This window comes from Falco biarmicus, chromosome 4, assembly GCF_023638135.1.
Source record: "Falco biarmicus isolate bFalBia1 chromosome 4, bFalBia1.pri, whole genome shotgun sequence".
In the NCBI taxonomy this organism is placed as follows: Eukaryota; Metazoa; Chordata; class Aves; order Falconiformes; family Falconidae; genus Falco; species Falco biarmicus.
This window is the reverse complement of record NC_079291.1, coordinates 9,543,693-9,561,739: the sequence shown is the minus strand read 5'-3', so window position 1 is coordinate 9,561,739 and position 18,047 is coordinate 9,543,693. Positions and strand designations below refer to the sequence as shown.

At 37.3% G+C, this 18,047-nt stretch overlaps 1 protein-coding gene across 7 annotated transcripts in view; it reads left to right on the top strand.

Moving 5' to 3' along the window:
• The window catches only part of SLC4A7 (solute carrier family 4 member 7), a 97,568-nt gene that overhangs the window by 46,462 nt on the left and 33,059 nt on the right, over positions 1-18,047 (top strand). For 4 of the 7 annotated variants that reach the window (XM_056338589.1, XM_056338587.1, XM_056338588.1 and 1 more), the window contains exons 3-7: positions 3,125-3,268; positions 5,478-5,613; positions 6,614-6,774; positions 8,908-9,096; positions 17,725-17,840. In XM_056338589.1, the coding sequence (XP_056194564.1) occupies positions 3,125-3,268; positions 5,478-5,613; positions 6,614-6,774; positions 8,908-9,096; positions 17,725-17,840 (746 nt within the window). Of the gene's footprint in view, positions 1-2,863; positions 3,006-3,124; positions 3,269-5,477; positions 5,614-6,613; positions 6,775-6,820; positions 7,212-8,907; positions 9,097-11,918; positions 12,288-17,724; positions 17,841-18,047 lie in introns of those variants that run through there. The other 3 variants (XM_056338593.1, XM_056338591.1, XM_056338592.1) reach the window with 3 other exon arrangements.

Sequence of the window (18,047 nt, the reverse complement as noted above, 5' to 3'; positions counted from 1 at the left end):
TAGAGGAGATGCCTTTGTTTATGAATGTCTGTGATACCAAAAAAACCCCCCACCAAACAAACAAAAAACCCCTCTCCTTTTTCAAGGAACAGGCCGGTGCACTCATAAGGTGGTGTTTGCAATAGCTGAACTTTCCTTGGTTAGTTTGTTGTACTGCCACCCCCCATGTTTGCTCTGGGAAAACAAAAATTATTGAGGCTGTTTTTCAACATCAAGGTTTTTTCTTGAAATTAATCTGATAGAATGACATTGGATTGCAACACATGTTACTTAATAATCACTGAAAATCATCTTGCTCTTAAGTGTTTCGCATTTGCCCAAAAATAGAGCTGCAGGTGTAGCAGTCTGATCTCTTGGCATACAGAGGAGTGACTGGGGGAAGGTGTTCTTGTTTCACATTCGCCCCCATGTGAGGAAGTCTCCTTTCACACAGCAGCCACTTCTGGGCAGCGTGGGCTGAAGGGCAGGGTAACCCACTGCTGCCTGTTCCCACGGCTTTGTGATAGCCCAGTCTGCTGGGGTAGTGAGAAGGCACTTTAAAGTTTCCTTCTGGAGTAGAAAGTAATGCTAAATGTAGGTTGTGGGCTGGCTGCCCAGGTGGAGGACTCAGTTGAGCAGCGAGTGCCTGCTTGGTGTGCCTTGAAACATCTGAGGCACCTGGATGTAGCGATAGCTGAGAGTTCAGTGCATTTTGGGTAGGAAAAGTGATTTGCTGTGGTTACAGGGTGTTTAAAAACACCTTCTGTTTGTTGCTTACTTCAGCTAGGTTTTCCCTAGCTTTTAGCTGCCCCTCTGCAACATACCTGCTCTCCTCCAAACTTTTCTACTGAAAAATTTTCAGACTGCAGTTTTGTAAAAGGAGGTGGACTTCTTGTTTCCTTGTTCCACCATGCAGCAATGTGGTCTTTGGCTATAGAAACCACACTGTTACAAATGCTAATTTTTGCAATAGCAGGATGAATTGTTTTAAGATTGAGGCTCTTGAAAAAAATTGTATGGGATTTTGGTTTGTTCTTTGGTATAGAAAACAATGTGGCTTTTTTTGTCTTCATTTATGGGAAAAGTAAGAGATCAAAATGTGGAAGTCATCCTTATTTTTCAGGAAGTAAAATCTTGAGCAATTTCAGATTCCTGAAATTTTCTAGAAAGTAATCACCTGCAAGTTTTTTTTGTGCAATGATTAAAGCACGTGCTTAAAACAGTCTTACTGATACTAAACAAAAGGCACTTCTGCTAGAAATATGTTTGAGTTTCTTTGAGGAAAAAATAGTTCCTTCATAAAATCAATCGCTGACAACAAATAGAACTGTTTATATATAAGTATAGTTTAATACTTGCTAATTGAATATATAAAATAATACAAAAAATCCTAACAGGGATGATGACAGTGAGTGGTGGGTCAGTTGGTTGCACTAGGCAGCTTTGAGTGGGGTTTGGTGAGTAATGCAACTATTTTTCAACTGAGTACTTTTGCTTCCCCTATACGTAAGACACTTGTATTGCAAAGGTATCAATAATGTTAGGGGCCACCTACTCATATATCAAATGCATTAATTTATGTTTAGGTGCCACATTTGCATTAATTTCTCTGGGAATTTCATAGTGCATAGTAGTTGTGGAGGCCAGGCTGCCTGGCAAGGGCTGAGTGTGTTCTTGTTCGAAGAAGCTCACAAAAAAGCGCATCTTTCTCTATAAATGGGACTGACGAATGCTTCAGCAAATTAATCTGTTTTCCACTCTTACATGGAAGCAAATAGCTTTTAATATACTAAATTTCAGATCTGGTCATAGTTGATTCTAATTAAAACTAGTATGTCAAGAATCAGGTCTTGTAACTTGGAAAGGAATCGTGACCAAATTCATTAAACGTTGAACTTATTAATGCATTATCACTGATTTTCGCTTGGTCTTTTTGCTTATGTAGCACTGTAAAAAGTACTGCTTTATGAAAGTTTTGGGCTTACAAATTCTTCAAATTTGACATTCTACCACATTTTCTTTAAAACTCTGTAATCACCAGAATTTTTTTATGTCTGTAATGTTGAGTGTGTGTGTGTGCACATGCTGTACACTCATATACATGCATGTATGTGTACAGTCACAAGTCCTAGGGCTTGTTTGTCTTCTGTAAATTTGCATCTCTCAGAGCTGGAAAACCACTTCCTTTTCCTTTTGTTAATGTCAGTCTTCTGTAATAACAGTTTCATATGGTAGAAGAGTATTTAGTGTTAACCTCCAGGCTTATAGTTAAGGTGTTTCTTCCTGACTCTGTTGAAAAAGAAATTGAAAATATTATTGTACATGCTGTCTCCATTACAGGAGACATGGTAGTAATGTGTTCGTGACAGTCTGTTGATGGATTTCTTTTGCCAAGTTGTTGATGCTAGTATTGCCGTAATGTGAAAGGACAAAGAAAAAAAATAATGTTTGACGTACATATTTTAGAGGAGTGGAGTATATATTAATTTGAGGATGCGCTACCTGAATTTATTTAAAAATTCTAGAATAGGAAAAAAATCCCAACCTTCTCTTTAAGTTATTTGACATTTTGGCATGTTTCCAAAAACAAGTTCCTTTTATGCTCCTAAACTGAAGCTTATGTTAATGGTGTAGTGGAGTATTGTGTTCGCCTAGATGTGTTACATGCTACTTGAAGAAATATTGGCAGTTCATTTGAGCAGAGAAGGCTCCTTGCAGGCTTGATAACTGATGGTTAATTTCTGAACTGAACTATGAGATTACATCTTGCCATTTTAACAGCTATCCTGATACGATTCCCTTCAAAAAAGAGGAGCATCATGTGATTTCTCTGCCTTGTGTTGGTGTTTATCAAGTAGCTTCTTCCAGTGTTGCAGGTCAAGCTTGTGTTTCTATGTCACTTGTTTCACAACAGAGTTCATAAAATGAATGAGAACATGGCCCAATTTAACAGGGAAATGAGTGTAGCGCTAGTTCCTTGACATCAGGGAAGGACAGAAAAGAAATGTGGTATTTGTTCACTAAAGGTAGTTTTGCAGAGTGCTTTTGTGTGTTTTTGTCGAACTCTGCCTTTTTGACACCGACACTAGATTTGGGCAGGAGGTAATTTTTTAAAAATTGTTTCCTTTTTAACTTTCTTAAAAAGGCCACAGAGCGGTGTATATTGGAGTTCACGTCCCTTTTGGAAAGCAAGGCCGTCGGCGACACAGACATCGTGGGCACAGGCATCACAGAAGAAAAAAAGAAAAAGAAACTGACAGAGAGGATGGCCGAGAGTCTCCATCATATGGTAAGAAATCTGTTGTGCTAGTTCTGTTTGTCTTGAAAATAAACTTGTAGTAGTTACTCTGTGCTTAAATGGTTTTTCTGCTGTTCTTTTACTCTCAGTGTAAATAATGTCTTTCTGTGTACAATCGGGTGAGGATTTTGTGGTCGTGTTTTATCTAAATCATAAGTTGTTGGACCTCATCCAGCTGTCTGCGTGAGTGTTCAGCAGCCTGCACTGAATAGGTTAGAATAGAGCTTCGTAATACTCGCCTGTAGCATAAAAATCTCTTATTTAAATTAGACACCTTTTTCCAGATTGTGTAGCCTTGTATTATGCTTTCTCTGTCACTCAGGATTCTTGAAAGTATGAATGTAGCTGTGAAGCAGCATTTGCCATGGTAATTTGATCACTGACTTATTAAAATATTTACTTCAGCCTTCTTGCTGTCTGTTACTAAAGGAATTGTACTGCCTTCTAAGTTTTAGTTTTGGATCAGGCAGCACTCCCCTGGCCTGCCCTTTGTCATCAAGAGATGACGACAACTTTGTCTTACCATTCTTTGAAATGAAATTATTTGGCAGTACTCTTAGCAGTTTTTCTTTGAGACCTCTAATATACTTCTAGACGGTAATGAACGGGAAAGTTACGGTGCGATGTTCCACTTCAGGCATGGGCACTATGCTGTTCACTGGCCAGTTTCCTGGGGGGGGGGGGAAGTGTTTTCAAATTGGAATGCTTTGACAAGTCTCCTTTCACCATTCTCCTACAGTTCTTCGTTTCATCCATTTTCAAAACTTGCCCTCCCAAATACAAATGATTATCATTTGGTCTTATGGATGTAGTGTCTTACCGTACAGGTTCTGAAGCAGCAAGTAATGTTAAATAGGTAGAAAATCAGTTCTGTCTTCTGGTTACTTCTCTATCCCGAATATGCAGGGTATGGCAGGATTCTTATGATATGCTGGTTTTGGAAAAGAGATAAGCTGCTGTAGATCTTAACTGATAATAAATGCTTTTTGTATTCAGGATCTCATTTCAGAATTATGTTATTGGATTACGATGTATGCCAGAACAATAATTGGCAAAAAAAAAAAAGTGCAAAATTCAGGTCTGAAGGAAGTTTATTAGTAATTCAGATATTATGCCTAAACTTAAAGGTGATCTTCCTTGTGCAGTGGAAGCATGCAGTTGTATGTTCAGGTTTAGCAGCTGTGAGAGTGATGTTTCAGTAAGCAAAGTAAAATTTTAAAAATTGAGTTTTACCCTGGATTTTCCATCTCTAATCTTCCTTGAGTTAACGTGATTGCTGTTACTGAACCCTTGTAATCTGAAAGCTCTCCCTTGAGTTGAAACAAGATCTGTGTATAGTGTTAAAAATACCTCTAAACCCATGTGTTTTTATTGGTGTGGTTTTTTTTAAGCTTTGCTAATAGCAGTGGAGTCCACTACTTAATATTTAATCAGTAAAGATAGTTAAATTTTGTTATGAGTTATTACTGAGCCTGTTCCACTAGGCATTATGCTCTGAGAAGTTAAAATATTTCCTCAACATTTCAGGTGTGTAGTTTCTACTTTCTGATGCTTATTTATGTACAGTGCTCCAACCGTGCAATGAGAAAGTTAATAGTGTTTTCCCTCCTATGTAAGTAGCACCAGGCCACTGAAAAATCTGCTGCTCTAATGATATGAGTGCCTGGGTACCCGCTGTGTGTGGCGGAGGGGGAAGGCAAGACAACTCGGCTATTTAGCATCTTGAACTGTTACTAGGGCAACCAACATATGTCAGGCTGCTTGTTTCTGACAACCTGTGGGTTTTTGTTTGTTTCCCCCCTGCCCCCCTCCTTTTAATTAGTGTCTGTGTCATGATGGTATCATTTTGTTTTCAGAGAGAAAACAAGGTTTCTAGCTCTCTGGTATATTAGTTTTTACTTTTTTTAATAATTTTGCTGTTGATGTTTATTTTCATGTTGTTAACATATAGAAGAACTAATGTTACTTTTGCATTTTGTAAACTTAAAATTTCTAGGTGTTTTGTTTTCAGAAGCAAAGAAAAATTTTAAAAGGGAGGCTCCTTCTAAAGAAACGTCCATGTTTCTTTTGTTCCTCTTCTCTTGAAGACATTGTGCTGCATATTTCTAACTGAAAGCAGGAGGTTTAACTGTTATGTGGTGCTTCTTGCATAACAGAAGTATGAATTCTTTTAATTGTTCAATTTCTGCTTTTCTTCAAGACACACCATCCCAACGAGTGCAATTTATCTTGGGTACTGAAGATGATGATGAACACATTCCCCATGATCTCTTCACTGAAATGGATGAGCTGTGCTTCAGGGATGGAGAAGAATATGAATGGAAAGAAACTGCTAGGTATGCTAAAAGTAGACTGTTCAAGCTCTTATCTTCTAGTGGTTTTATTTCAGAAGAACTGCAAACCAGGTCTAGGTTAGAATTTTCCTGAACTGGAGGAGTTGTTCACTCAATTCATGCTCAGAAAATCAAAATGTTTGTTCTGGCTGTCCAGCTCTGGAAGAATCGATATGGTTCTCAAGAGACCCTCAGTCTTACTGATGCTGTGTTGACTGGTCATGCCAAATGTTGTAAAAGGTGCTTAGTTATATGTACAAGTGTTCAGCCCTGGAGCACAGTATCTGCAATCTCAGAAATCACTTTGCTGTATTATTGCTGATATATTAATTGTCATGAAGAACATTGGATATTTACATATGTTCTTCTCGGGTAGTATTCCATTAGTATTTTGCAAATTGCATGCATGAACGTTACAGGATGCCATGATTATTTTTGGCTCATGTTGGTTAAGTTGCTTCCTTCTGCATAGGTGTTGTACTAAATTCTTCTGCATTCAGTACTTCTAATTACCTTATTGCATGCTAGCTTTTGCAGAAGTTCAATTTACATAATGCCTGTAAGTCAGAATCAAGATCAACTTGTAGTTACACATACTAGTATTACCTAGCTCTTGTGTCTGACTTAGCACCCTATGAGACTTGAACATGGTATGTGGTATGTTTCAGACAGTTTTCAAATCCTGACATACTGATGAGATAGAGATATGCAAATCGCATAAAAAGGCACAATCCCACACTTGTTCACAAGAACTTGTGAGTAGACAGGCATTGTTCAAACCAAAAGAAAGAAAATGGGTGAAAACTAAAACAAGTGAGTGTGGTTAACAGGCCTGCCAAAAATGTTGTGACTGTCAATGGTTGGGTTGTGTGAGAAAATGAAAGCTGGTATGAGCTGATGGGGTTTCCAGTTTCATGTCATACAGAAGCCACAGGGAAGAATGGGATTGCTTGCCATGTTGTTGGTCTTCCAGGAGAAATACAAATATGTGCATACATTTCAGGTGGCTGAAATTTGAAGAAGATGTTGAAGATGGTGGTGATCGGTGGAGCAAGCCTTATGTAGCAACTCTGTCTCTGCACAGTCTCTTTGAACTGCGAAGCTGTATTCTTAATGGGACGGTCATGTTGGACATGAGAGCAAACACACTAGATGAGATAGCAGGTTGCAGCAAAACTTTATTTTTTAAATACTCCTAAATTTTAATCTATAACTTGATGTTTTTGATGGTGTCTTTTTATGTTCTTGAAAATATGTATTGAAGAAACAGGTATGTGCATGTTTACTGCAGTTTTCTTCATCTGGTTGTAAAGAGCTGATCCTGCATACTTCACTCCCAAGGAGCTACAACTGGATGAGTAGGACCTCCTTTATTACATATTTTAGGATGAGGCCCAGAATTTACCTTTATGTTCTAATCCCCGAATGTGTTCTTTGTCTTTGTTTCTACAGATGAAATGTAAATATCTGCCAGAACATTTTAGGACTTATTTGTGCACTTTAGTACCATAATTATTAATCATAACTTGCCTGATGTTAACTTGATGCCATTAGTGCAGTTGATTGTTGCACATCTGATATTTTTTTCACCTTTATAAGAGGTGAGCAGAAATAAGTTTTGTACATGTTGTTTGACCTATGTTGAGTGTCCTCACTAATCACATGGTCATTTTGGATACTATAAAACCAGCTTTGAAGACTTTTTCATATATAGATACATATACCTGTATATATCTATCTATATATATAATCTGCTTAGCCTGAATGCCTTTGAACTAGTTTTACATAATTTTCTGGTATCTCTTGCTACAGGTACCACACAGTGGAATGCCTTCTCAGGAATCATGCTAGGCTTAGGGCTGACCAACATGTATGTGAAAGACAAGGTGTTTTGGCATTAAAAACTTTGGCAGTGCTTGAAATCTTTTTCTTGTTTTGATTTGAAATCTGCAAAATTCACTCGGGAAATTGGTATTCCTTTCCTGTTTTCCTGACTTACTGAGCAAGAGTGTTCAATACATGGTTTGTAAAAGTAATGTTTTGGTTTATAATTTATTTTTAATAATTAGCAATAATCTTAGTACATAAGAAAAACAGGCATTGCTTAATTCTGTTTAAACTTTTTTAGTAGCAGGTATTTTAGTTGGAACTACGATGTCTTAAGAGATTGCATGACTTTGTTTCAAGTTAATTGTAGGTGCCATTACGAAGCATGTATGGTAACACACCTTGGCATACAAATGTACTGTCTTATTTCCATGAGCCAGGAATACCTAGCAGGTGTTCTTGGTTCTTACGCAAAACAGAGGAGGGAGAGGGTGGTAGGTTTCCTTTTGAGAAGCTATAACAAAAGGCTGTATTGCCAGTAATAGAAGGAAGGTGCATTGTACTGACAAAGACTTTGCTGCATACAGTTTTGTTTATAAGGTATTCTGAGCCATAACCTTTTTCACTGTGAGAAGGTCTATGTAATTGTAGTTTACCAATACAGTTGGGTTCTCAAGACTTCAGCTAAGACTGGCAAACTATAATAAAAAATTGTCAAATAGGTTCATGTTGAGTTGTGCAACAAACAAAAACCAAGTTTGTTTTTTAATAATAATAATAAAAAAGGCAGCTAAGAAATCACAGCAGGTATTTTTGCAGACATGAAGGCTTTCTTTCCTGATGTGAGCACACGAATGGGATGTCCTTTCGAAACTTCATGTTGTTTGACGGCTCATTAGGACATAAGTAGCTTTTGTTTCATGCTTCCTCTTATAAAGCACATGAATTTCTTGAAGTTGGGTAGAGAGCCTTAGGAATTTAGGGCCTCTTAAGGTGATGACAGAGGAGTTAGGGAATTAATCTCATTCTGTATACTTTCAAAATAGGGAACACCAGGTTAAGACTGTCATAAGTCTGTTCTCCATTTGTTTGTGTGTTCACTTCTAGTGGGGAGTTGTTGAATACGTATATACTTTTTTTTGGAAGGGAGTCACCACTGAAAGTTGAAGTAAATGACCACAAATCATAAAATACTAAGTAACTTATTTCTTAAAATGATGCTACTAATAAATATTGTCCCTTGGATCTGCATGTTGTGCTTTGCTTATTCTCACATTTGTGTGTTTAGTGAGATCTTTGAATATTTCCTGTGGATTCTTGAAGATGACTTTGCTAAAGAAAAGACTTTTTTTTTTTAAAAAAGTTGGTTTTTTAATCATTATTTGGTGCAACTACAGTGCTTGAGTGTGGTGAAAGGAAGACTGACAGCTGTATTTATAGTCTTCTTTTTTTGTCGTTGTTACTGTGTAGATATGGTTTTGGACAACATGATTGCCTCTGGACAGCTGGATGAATCCATAAGAGAGAATGTGAGAGAGGCTCTTCTAAAAAGGCACCATCATCAGAATGAGAAAAAGTTCAGCAATCGGATTCCCCTGGTTCGGTCTTTTGCAGATATAGGCAAGAAACATTCTGACCCTCACTTGCTTGAACGAAATGGTGAGATAAGTTGTAGCATCCAGTTTGTTCTAACCTGTTAAATAATGTTCTCACTGGGAGATGAAGGAAAATTCAGCTGATGTGAGCAGATAAGTGTTTCCTTCTTGATAAGCAAAGAACTAATGATAACGGTGTGTGCTATGTGTAGCTGTGGATGATGTTTCTGTATATTTTTGAATTTACTCAAACATTCTGCTCCTGCCTGTAATACATAGCATGCGTTATTGTTTTGAAGAGTAGAAATGTAGAAATGTTTCTTAGGATATGCTTGAATAAAATGCGTAATGTTTGAGGAATCTCAGCACTGGGCATAGCTTTATATGTTTGTCAGATGGATCCTACTTGCTTATTCAGTCTTTATACTAGAGATTTACTTGTCGTGAGTTCAGTGATGCTGACAATTACTGTGTTTTAATCCAATATTATGCTAATATGACTAGAAAAAGTTCAGTATGCGAATAGTGAAGAAATTATTTTTAACTAGGACGCTTTATTTTTACCTTGTTTTGTAGAGGAGGATGTAATGGGGGGAAAAAACCCACAACTAAACCCAAGAAGGGTATTTACAGTGCTTTTGTAGGCTGTACCACATGATTTATTGAAAATATTCTGGAATATCAATACATTTACTTTAGATATCGAGGTCCAAATAGCAATATATGCTGCAGAGCAGCATGCTTTTATTCTTACTTGCCTTAGAGCCTCTTATTTCCATAGCTGTTCTTCATATATTCTTTTACCTTACATTAAGTAAGACACATACAAATTAAACTGAAATTATTTAGTCTAGTAAAAACTTAGTACCGATTTCAGGAATCGCTCCTTGAAGTGAAGTTCCTTTCCTGCCTTGAAAGATGCATTATTGCTTAAAACATGTTCCACGTAATGAAGTGCTTGTTGGGAGCTCTCAGTTTGAAACAGACTTTGGAGTATGCCCCAGCAAATATCTAAGCTTGTTGATACTTTTTGTTAGCTAGTGAATATATGATGCACACCTAAATATTTCTCTGACAGTTTCAGAATTATTTTTTCTACAATGAAAGTACAACTAATTTATATAAGAGCATAACTTCTTGTATAACTTCTGACCTTCCTGTTTCATTCAGCCAACGTGAATATTTCACATACAAACTTGGTTTTACCCATCCTTGAACACCTGTATCCCCAGTGGCAATACTGAGAATTTTTGTATTTGAGGTCTCTTGCTTGTCACTTGTTTTTCATGTATCACTTATACTTTCCAGTGCATTTTATTCTTGGCATTATTCCTACAGCAGAATATGGGATATATGCTGAAAAAAGAAGCCAATATAACATGGTGAATTCTTTGCCAGCATATACTGATTTACTTTTTCTTTATAATCCAATGATCGCCCTCTAATAAACCAGTAAACCAAATATGCATATGTGCATAATACTTTTTAGGCTCCTTTTTATACCTTTGTGTGTTGGGACATCTCATGTTCCTGATTCTTCACAGATACACTGACAGAAGTCCAGTTATTACTGTAGTGATTAATGTAGACAAAAATCATCCAGTTTGCTCTGTTGGTCCTCCTTACTGCACTGCTGTTTTAATAGCTGATCTTTAATTCTTAATTTAAATCAAGCTTGTATCTGTAGGATCCACTCTTCCATTTTGGGGGGACGACGACAGGGACGGGGAGTGGGGCAGGACAGGACAGGGGAGCGACATGGGTGGGCAGGACGGGGCTGGATGATGACATGGGCGGAAAATGCATGCGACCTTTACCTAGGCATACTTTCTGCGCCTCCTTTCTTGTGTAAGTTTTTGTAGGATTGTTCAATGTATTGGTCTCTGTAGTGCCTGGCATAAATGTGAAACTGAATGTGTCCAGTTTGCTGTTCCCCTGCTTGGTGGCATGGTATGTGAAAACAGCACATTTTTGATTTCAGGGATTGTAGGAGAAGTAATCAATGCTCTTGTCAAGGAGACTGCCATCCCAGGAAAAGTGTGGTAAAAGGGAGGAATGTTATTGCTAAACCTTATAAAGGAGGTACTGATACGAGGACAGACAGTCTCTCTGCCTGCTTAAGGAAGAACTGAAATCTATTACAAACTTAAATTTGTGGGAACTGTGGCAAGACTTATGTTCTCTTTAGATAAAGTTAGTGAGATACGGAAACTGGATAGGGAAAAAATGTAACAATGCATTTTGGCGAGACATGTTTAATTTTGGGCAGATGAACATATTTGGTAAGTCACAGCAAGAAGAAATGGAGAAGTGACTATCTTAAAAAAAATACAGAGACTACAGCTGGCTAGGAAACTTCTTGTTTTAGTAAGACTTAATGGAAGACAGTTGCATTTAACACGACTAGGTATGTTTGCTCATGTTCATTTTGGAATATTTTAATCTAAAAAATCGATAATTCTATATAATGGTTGCAGTTAACTGAAGTCCTATAATGTTTTGTGTGCTGCTATTAATGTATTTTTTGGATGGCATTAAAGGTAGCTGCTGTGTAATTAGGAATAAGAAATTCTACGAAAATTTAAGAGTCAGTTTCAAGAAACTTTTTTTTTCGCCCCTATTAACAAATCTTACTGACTTGAAGATAATATCTTCTCCCACATATCTTTGGTGCTCTAATTAGTACTCATCAGAAATTCTGACTTCTCTAATATCTGGAATAAGATTTGCTCTTATCTTTTATATTACTTGCATGAGTATGACACCTTGGCCTGTAAAGCTTGCAATTTACTATGTAGATTGTTAATACTTACTTGTGTCTGTGGTTTTTTTTTTTTAGTATATCCCTGTTGTAAGCCTCATGGTGTTTAATTTGTTTTATCTCAGGGGAAGGCCTTTCAGCCTCCCGCCACTCTTTGCGAACAGGTCTCTCTGCCTCAAATATTTCCCTGAGAGGAGAAAACCGTTTGTCAGTTCTTCTCAATTACCTTCTTCCTTCTTCAAGAGCTGGAACCCCGGCAGCCTCAAGGTGTACAACCCCCGTAACTACCCCACAAAACACACCACCCTCCAGTCCTACCTGCAGCCACCCGCCAACCACAAGTGCCCAGCCAAGTCCACTTCAGGGCAAGGAATTGCTGGTGTCACCTGCCAGTGATGCTATTCCTTCAGTAATAATCCACCCACCTGAGGAGGACTTAGAAGTGCAGGAAAGCCAGGAAAAGAAGACAGAGGAAAATATTGACAAAACACCAGGCAACTATTGAAATTTAAGCTGTCCATGTGTGATGCACACTGCATCTGGATCACTTGCATTGCAATGTTTTTGGCACATAACTTGGGCACAAGGGAATTATGATAACTGTTACCTCTGCCTGCATGTTTTGTTTTATTCTCAGTTGTGACTGTTTTCTTGTTCAGCTTTTTTAACTTTTTAGCTTTTAACTAAAGCCAGCAAAAAAATTCTTTAATTAACCTTGATTTGTGTAATTAAAAAGGAATATAGTGTTAAAATACAATACATAAGCAAAATGTCAAAAATGGTGGCCTTTTACTTTCACTCACCTGCAGTCCGTGTCAGGTTTTGATTTGTTGTTTTTGTCAGTTGAGTTATTTTAAACCAGTGGTTGATATTCTGAGATGGCTACAGCTGAAGATGTGGTGAAGTATTAGCGATGAATATGAAAAGAATTAGAAAGGATGCAGTCATCAGTGGTGTTCACAGCGTAGTTTTATCGTGGAGTCTTTAAGCAGTTTCATTTTTGCTGCTGTGCTTTTAAAAACTAGGGCCATTAAAATCAGTGGTGGTTTGGTGGAGCTGGCAGGTTCAGTTCCCCGACAGCCGTTTCCAGATAGCTTTCCATTAGTGCACTGCTTCAGCATCAGGCACTTGGTTACTGTTTTGTGTGTTTGATATGTAAAATAGGATAAGATAGTTAAGAGTTTATAATTATAGGTCAGAGCTCAGCAATTTATTAATTTGTTGTCTTGCAAAGCTATTGTTCTTCACATGTAAAAATGCATGTAGTTGTATAGATAAGTTGAAAGAAAGGATGGAAAGTTCTGACAGTTTCTTTAATTGTTTTTAGTAAATGTTTCTTAACTCATGCATTCTGCATGCATACTGTTACACTTGCTTTACGTTTGCAAAATTACCACTTATTTAGAGACTTCAGTATTCTTCTAGATAGATGATATTTTCAAGCAGATCACCTTTCTTTTTAACCTTCAGGCTCCTCCTGTCTTTTTTTTCTTTATTTTTTTCTTGTACCTTGCCAAAATCTAGACTGTAGGTTTCTCTCCTTTCTCCTTATGTGCATGGGATGGGGGGTTGGGGAAACTGATCGTGCTCAATTCTTTTGTCAGGGGGGCTTTTCTTGGTTTCCTTCCTCACTTGTTTAATAAGTAAGGGCATGTTTTTACATATAGCAGTGAAACTATGCTGACAGAGAAAAGGCTGTGGTTATCTGCCTTTTCACATCTTGCAGCCAAGTCACTGAAAAGGAAAGAACGTACTGTGCTGTAGGCTGGCATCTTGAGCTGGAGCACAGGCCCCTGCCATACTTAATCTCAGAAAAGCAGAAATCTCTTTCTCCAACTTCCATATGGGAAGTTAAGAGAATTCCCTTGAAGATTGTTCTCTGTCATGGGTGATCTTTCAAAGGTAATTAAAACCCAGAAGTAAAATAATGGCTATAATTGGTTTTCCAGTTCTCATTTTTCTTCTCATCTGGCAGAAATGACAGCGTGCCAGACCCAAGATCTTTAGAACCCAAGAGAAGGCAAACAAATGAAGATCAAATACTTGATGCTATTATTATCAGTAATAAAACTTTCCACCAGAATCTCCTCCAAGTCAAGTTCAGATTGCCTTTGTGCCTCGAGGGAATGTTTCTCATAAAGGTCAAATCTGAAAGGGATGGTTTCCCAGTTAATTCATAAATAAGTCTTTCCAGAGAAAGATGAACACCAATAATGATGGAAGACATTTTTGTTTTCTGGGTTTTTTTCCACCTTTTTTAATTCAAGAAATCATCTGACCACAGGAAGACGCATTTTCCTTAGAGATGCCTTTGAAGACATTCTCAGACTGTGACTTCAGGGCTGAACTGGGCTGATCTCTGTCTTGGAAGACAGACTCAGAAGGGAGCCCTGAAGAGGAAGTAATCTTCCTTGTATTAAGTTTAAAAAAAAAATAAAATAGTCTTCTGGGTCCATTCCACTATAGGTTATGGTCTGTATTGCCTCTCTAGTAATTCAGAACATTGCAATCTGAATACTTCTTCCACGTCAGTATGACTTTGAGTTGGGTTTGTTTCCTATGAGCATTAAGAAATGTGTTAATTTTCTAGTAGGTGGCTTTCTTCTGTTTAGCATTCATCTATCCTTGGCTTTCTGTTATTCAGACTTTAGTTTTCAGTCTTTATAAATGCTAGGTTACTGAACTTAATGTGAATTTTACTGTAAAAGGAGGGAAGAGGGACACTTTCAGTCTACCACTTAATTTTTATCAGCCAGTCATCAGTTCACAGTAAGTCAACCAAGCAAATGGTTCTGTTTAACATCTTTTTTTTCTTTTGTCACCAGTTGAAGAACAGCTTTTGTTTTTCCATCTTTGAAACTGTTGAATAATGAATTCCATAGGCAGAGCTAGGAAGAGAGATGTGTCACAGATCAAGATGAACACTGTTAATTCACCAGCATCATTAAGATTTCCTAATGTCTCCAAATAACAGCAAAGCAGCCTGTTTTAAGGGGTCTTTTGGTTCGCCCATAAACGTACTTTAAAATTGAGTAAAATAACATTTAGAACAGTTTTGCTCTTAGGATAATTACTTACTGAAAATAGGAGTTCAGAAAGGTTTGCATATTTGCCTTCTAGAAGTAATTTTAATTACTTTTTTCACACTAAGGCTGCATTGGAATTTATTTTTTAAAACAAGTTTTTATTTCCTCAGATACAAAATGGTGTGACTTCATATTTAAAAATTTTGCATTGCAGCCTATATAAACATAATTATATTGGAATAGTTGTGCTTAGGTGTTGAACCTCTCTTACTTCCCCAACCTTTCTTTTTTTTACTGAAACAGAGATGAGGCAAATATCTGTATTCTTGCTTTCTTCTTCCAGAAGACAATGTTCATTAGATTTTTGTGATGACGACATTAAACTAAGTGCAGCTACAAAGAAAATGCACATGATCTTTAGTGAAGGTGTAGTTTTAAGTACTTTGAGTGATTTTATGAGGTTTTAATCCAAATTTACTCAAGACTCGATCCACTGCTGTCTTTTGAAGGCGGGGCAGGTGGTATATTTGCCCTAACTAACATCAGTAAGAGTACTGTGTATTTGTGACGATCACCTTAGTATCTTGGTACGGCTAGATTAATTTCTCAGTCTCACAGTCTGGAAAAATTACTAAGCAGTCTTTCTTTTAGCAGTAGCCTCTCAGTCTGTATCTACTGAACTGGAAAAGAGAAGGAAATTTGTTCTTTTATTGGTGTGAAATTTGAGTAATGGTGTTATGCTATTAGAGATGATGATTTTTTAAATTCTGAGTTGCCCTGCAAATATCAGATTGAATGATATGCATAATGAAATGCAGTATCATATGGAAATGCTTGCTCAAGTCTGAAAACCTGTAAGCAGTATTCTCATGTGAGCACCAGCAGTCTGGCTGACTGTTAAGACCAACAGAAAGGAAAACTATTTACATGTGGTTTAGGATCAGGCAAATGTTCCTGTATCAGTGCCAAAACTTGTGAACCGTAAGTGTGACTGGCTGTAGAAATTTTGAAGGCAAGCCTTTTGGATGAACCAGTATCACTTTAGTACTGAAATAATAAATTAGTTTATGCTAATGTGTGGAATCCTTATTCTGTATCCTCCTCCTTGATTATCTCTCCACTTTTATTTCTAGTCTGTGCTTGCTCTTGCTCACAAGGCATTTGTGAAAATTGAAAAATGATACATTATTAGTCATCTTTCATCAGTCATACATCTTCAGTTACTTCTATTGCTACGTGGGGGGGGGGGGGAGTGAAAAATCTGTATGTATAAACTTAAATATTATGCTCTTCTTCTGCAACAACTGTTTAATATTTCCTTTCTATTTCCAGTCCTACAAACACATCTTAATATTAACTCTTACGCAGTTAAGTACTTTGAACAGCTGATTTCACAGGCGTTTGATTGGATTGCTGTTATTCTTGTGAATAATGCATACATCTTGGAGTGAAAGGGTAGAATGATTTCCCCCCCCTCCCCTCTCTAGATGAGTGTAGTATTTATAGTGTTAGCTAATTACTTGTGCATGTTAGGATTCACAAAGGAAATTACAGTTGATTAACTTCATTTGAGTTTTGCTTCAGGAAAAACTACCAGCACCACTTACATCCCTGTGAACTGCTTAGAATGAAAATCAGTGGTAAAGGCTTGGACCTGCATGTTTTCCATTAATATGATGGCTCTTTTGAAAGAGTTTTTTGGAAAGAAATTTGGAGATCAAGTAAAGTTAGTTCAGTTGTCATTTGAAATGGTTAAAAGTGTCAAATTGCTAAATTATAAACATGGAGGGATGCAAGTAGTTGTGCAACAGTAGTTATGACAGAACAATAGCGAAAAGGTAGCCAATGAGGACTTCAGTTTTATCTTGACTAGTGACACTTGACCTAAATACAAAGTTTCTGCATCTAATACAGTGTTTAGACTTTAGTCTTTGTATAGATGTGGTTTTGAAAGCATGTTAAAGCATGTTTTATCACCACATCTGAAAGGTCTAGTGTAGACAAGCAAGGCCAAATGCACTTCTAGCACATGTTATACTGAACAAGTAAAAGCTCTGTAATACAAAAGATGGGATTTGGGCTTGGTTATGCATGCCTAGACCAGCTTTTGGTAGTTGGGTAGGGATAACTGTGGTGCAATGTGGAATTCACTGTGTATGAACACCTGGGTTACTTGCCTTTTGGGCCCTTCACTGAACCTCTGTTAATAGTAGTGTAGCAAGCTACATAAAACGGTCTTGCCTTGGTGCAGGTGTTAGAGGGCACCTGTACATTTAACTTAAACAATTGTATGTGCCTCTTCAGCTAGTGTGTTAGACCATTTAATGTAGTAACATCTGGTCAGATCAGCAGTTGGAGCTTTGGTTTGTTGATTGAAATTATGGCTTGCAAGCTGTTTATCCTTCATGTAGTACACTATTAGTACACTATTTACTTGTACAGGTTAGTTGACTACCGGGGTATCATTCCCTGTAGTTGTAGCCTGAGGCTTGCTGAGGCTTTTTACAACTCAAATAACTGCTACACAGCAGTCTGGGTTGCAGAGATGTTTGCTTTTTGTGTTTGAGGACTTCTAAATGTAGTGAAGATGGTGTCTACTAACTACTAGAGCAGTTATGGTTAATGTCAACAGTTGTTATTTTTTCTGTGATTAAAGTAGCTTTTGTTTTCTGGTGACTGTTCTGCAAATGGCCATCATTTGGGCAATACTTAATTTTTTTTTAAAATTATGTCTTTATTTTGACAACACAATGACTTGTTAATGTTGCATTTATGATACTAATGTGGGGCACTGAATAACTTGCACATTTGCTTTAAGCAAGCTGCCACATTGAGTTTTGGTAGTGTCGCATACTTGGTTCACTTCATACATCGTTTTGAACTTACCTCTTTTGTTTTAATTTAGGGCTGTTAGCTTCTCCACAGTCAGCACCTGGAAATTTAGACACTGGGAAAAGTGGAGACGTTAAAGGTACTGGGACAGGAGGAAGCAGAGAAAACAGCACAGTTGATTTTAGTAAGGTAAATAACGTTAAATACCTTAATGCTTAGCACAAAATAAGTATGTAACAAAAAATGCCCTGGTTGTAACTTCCCTTTTAGTTACAACTGAGACACATACATGCACATGTGTACAAGTGTTCATAAGACATACGTACTAAGACGTAACTTGTATGTATGAGTGTCAGAATGTGGCGTAGGCTAAGTGTGTCATACATTTTGAAACTT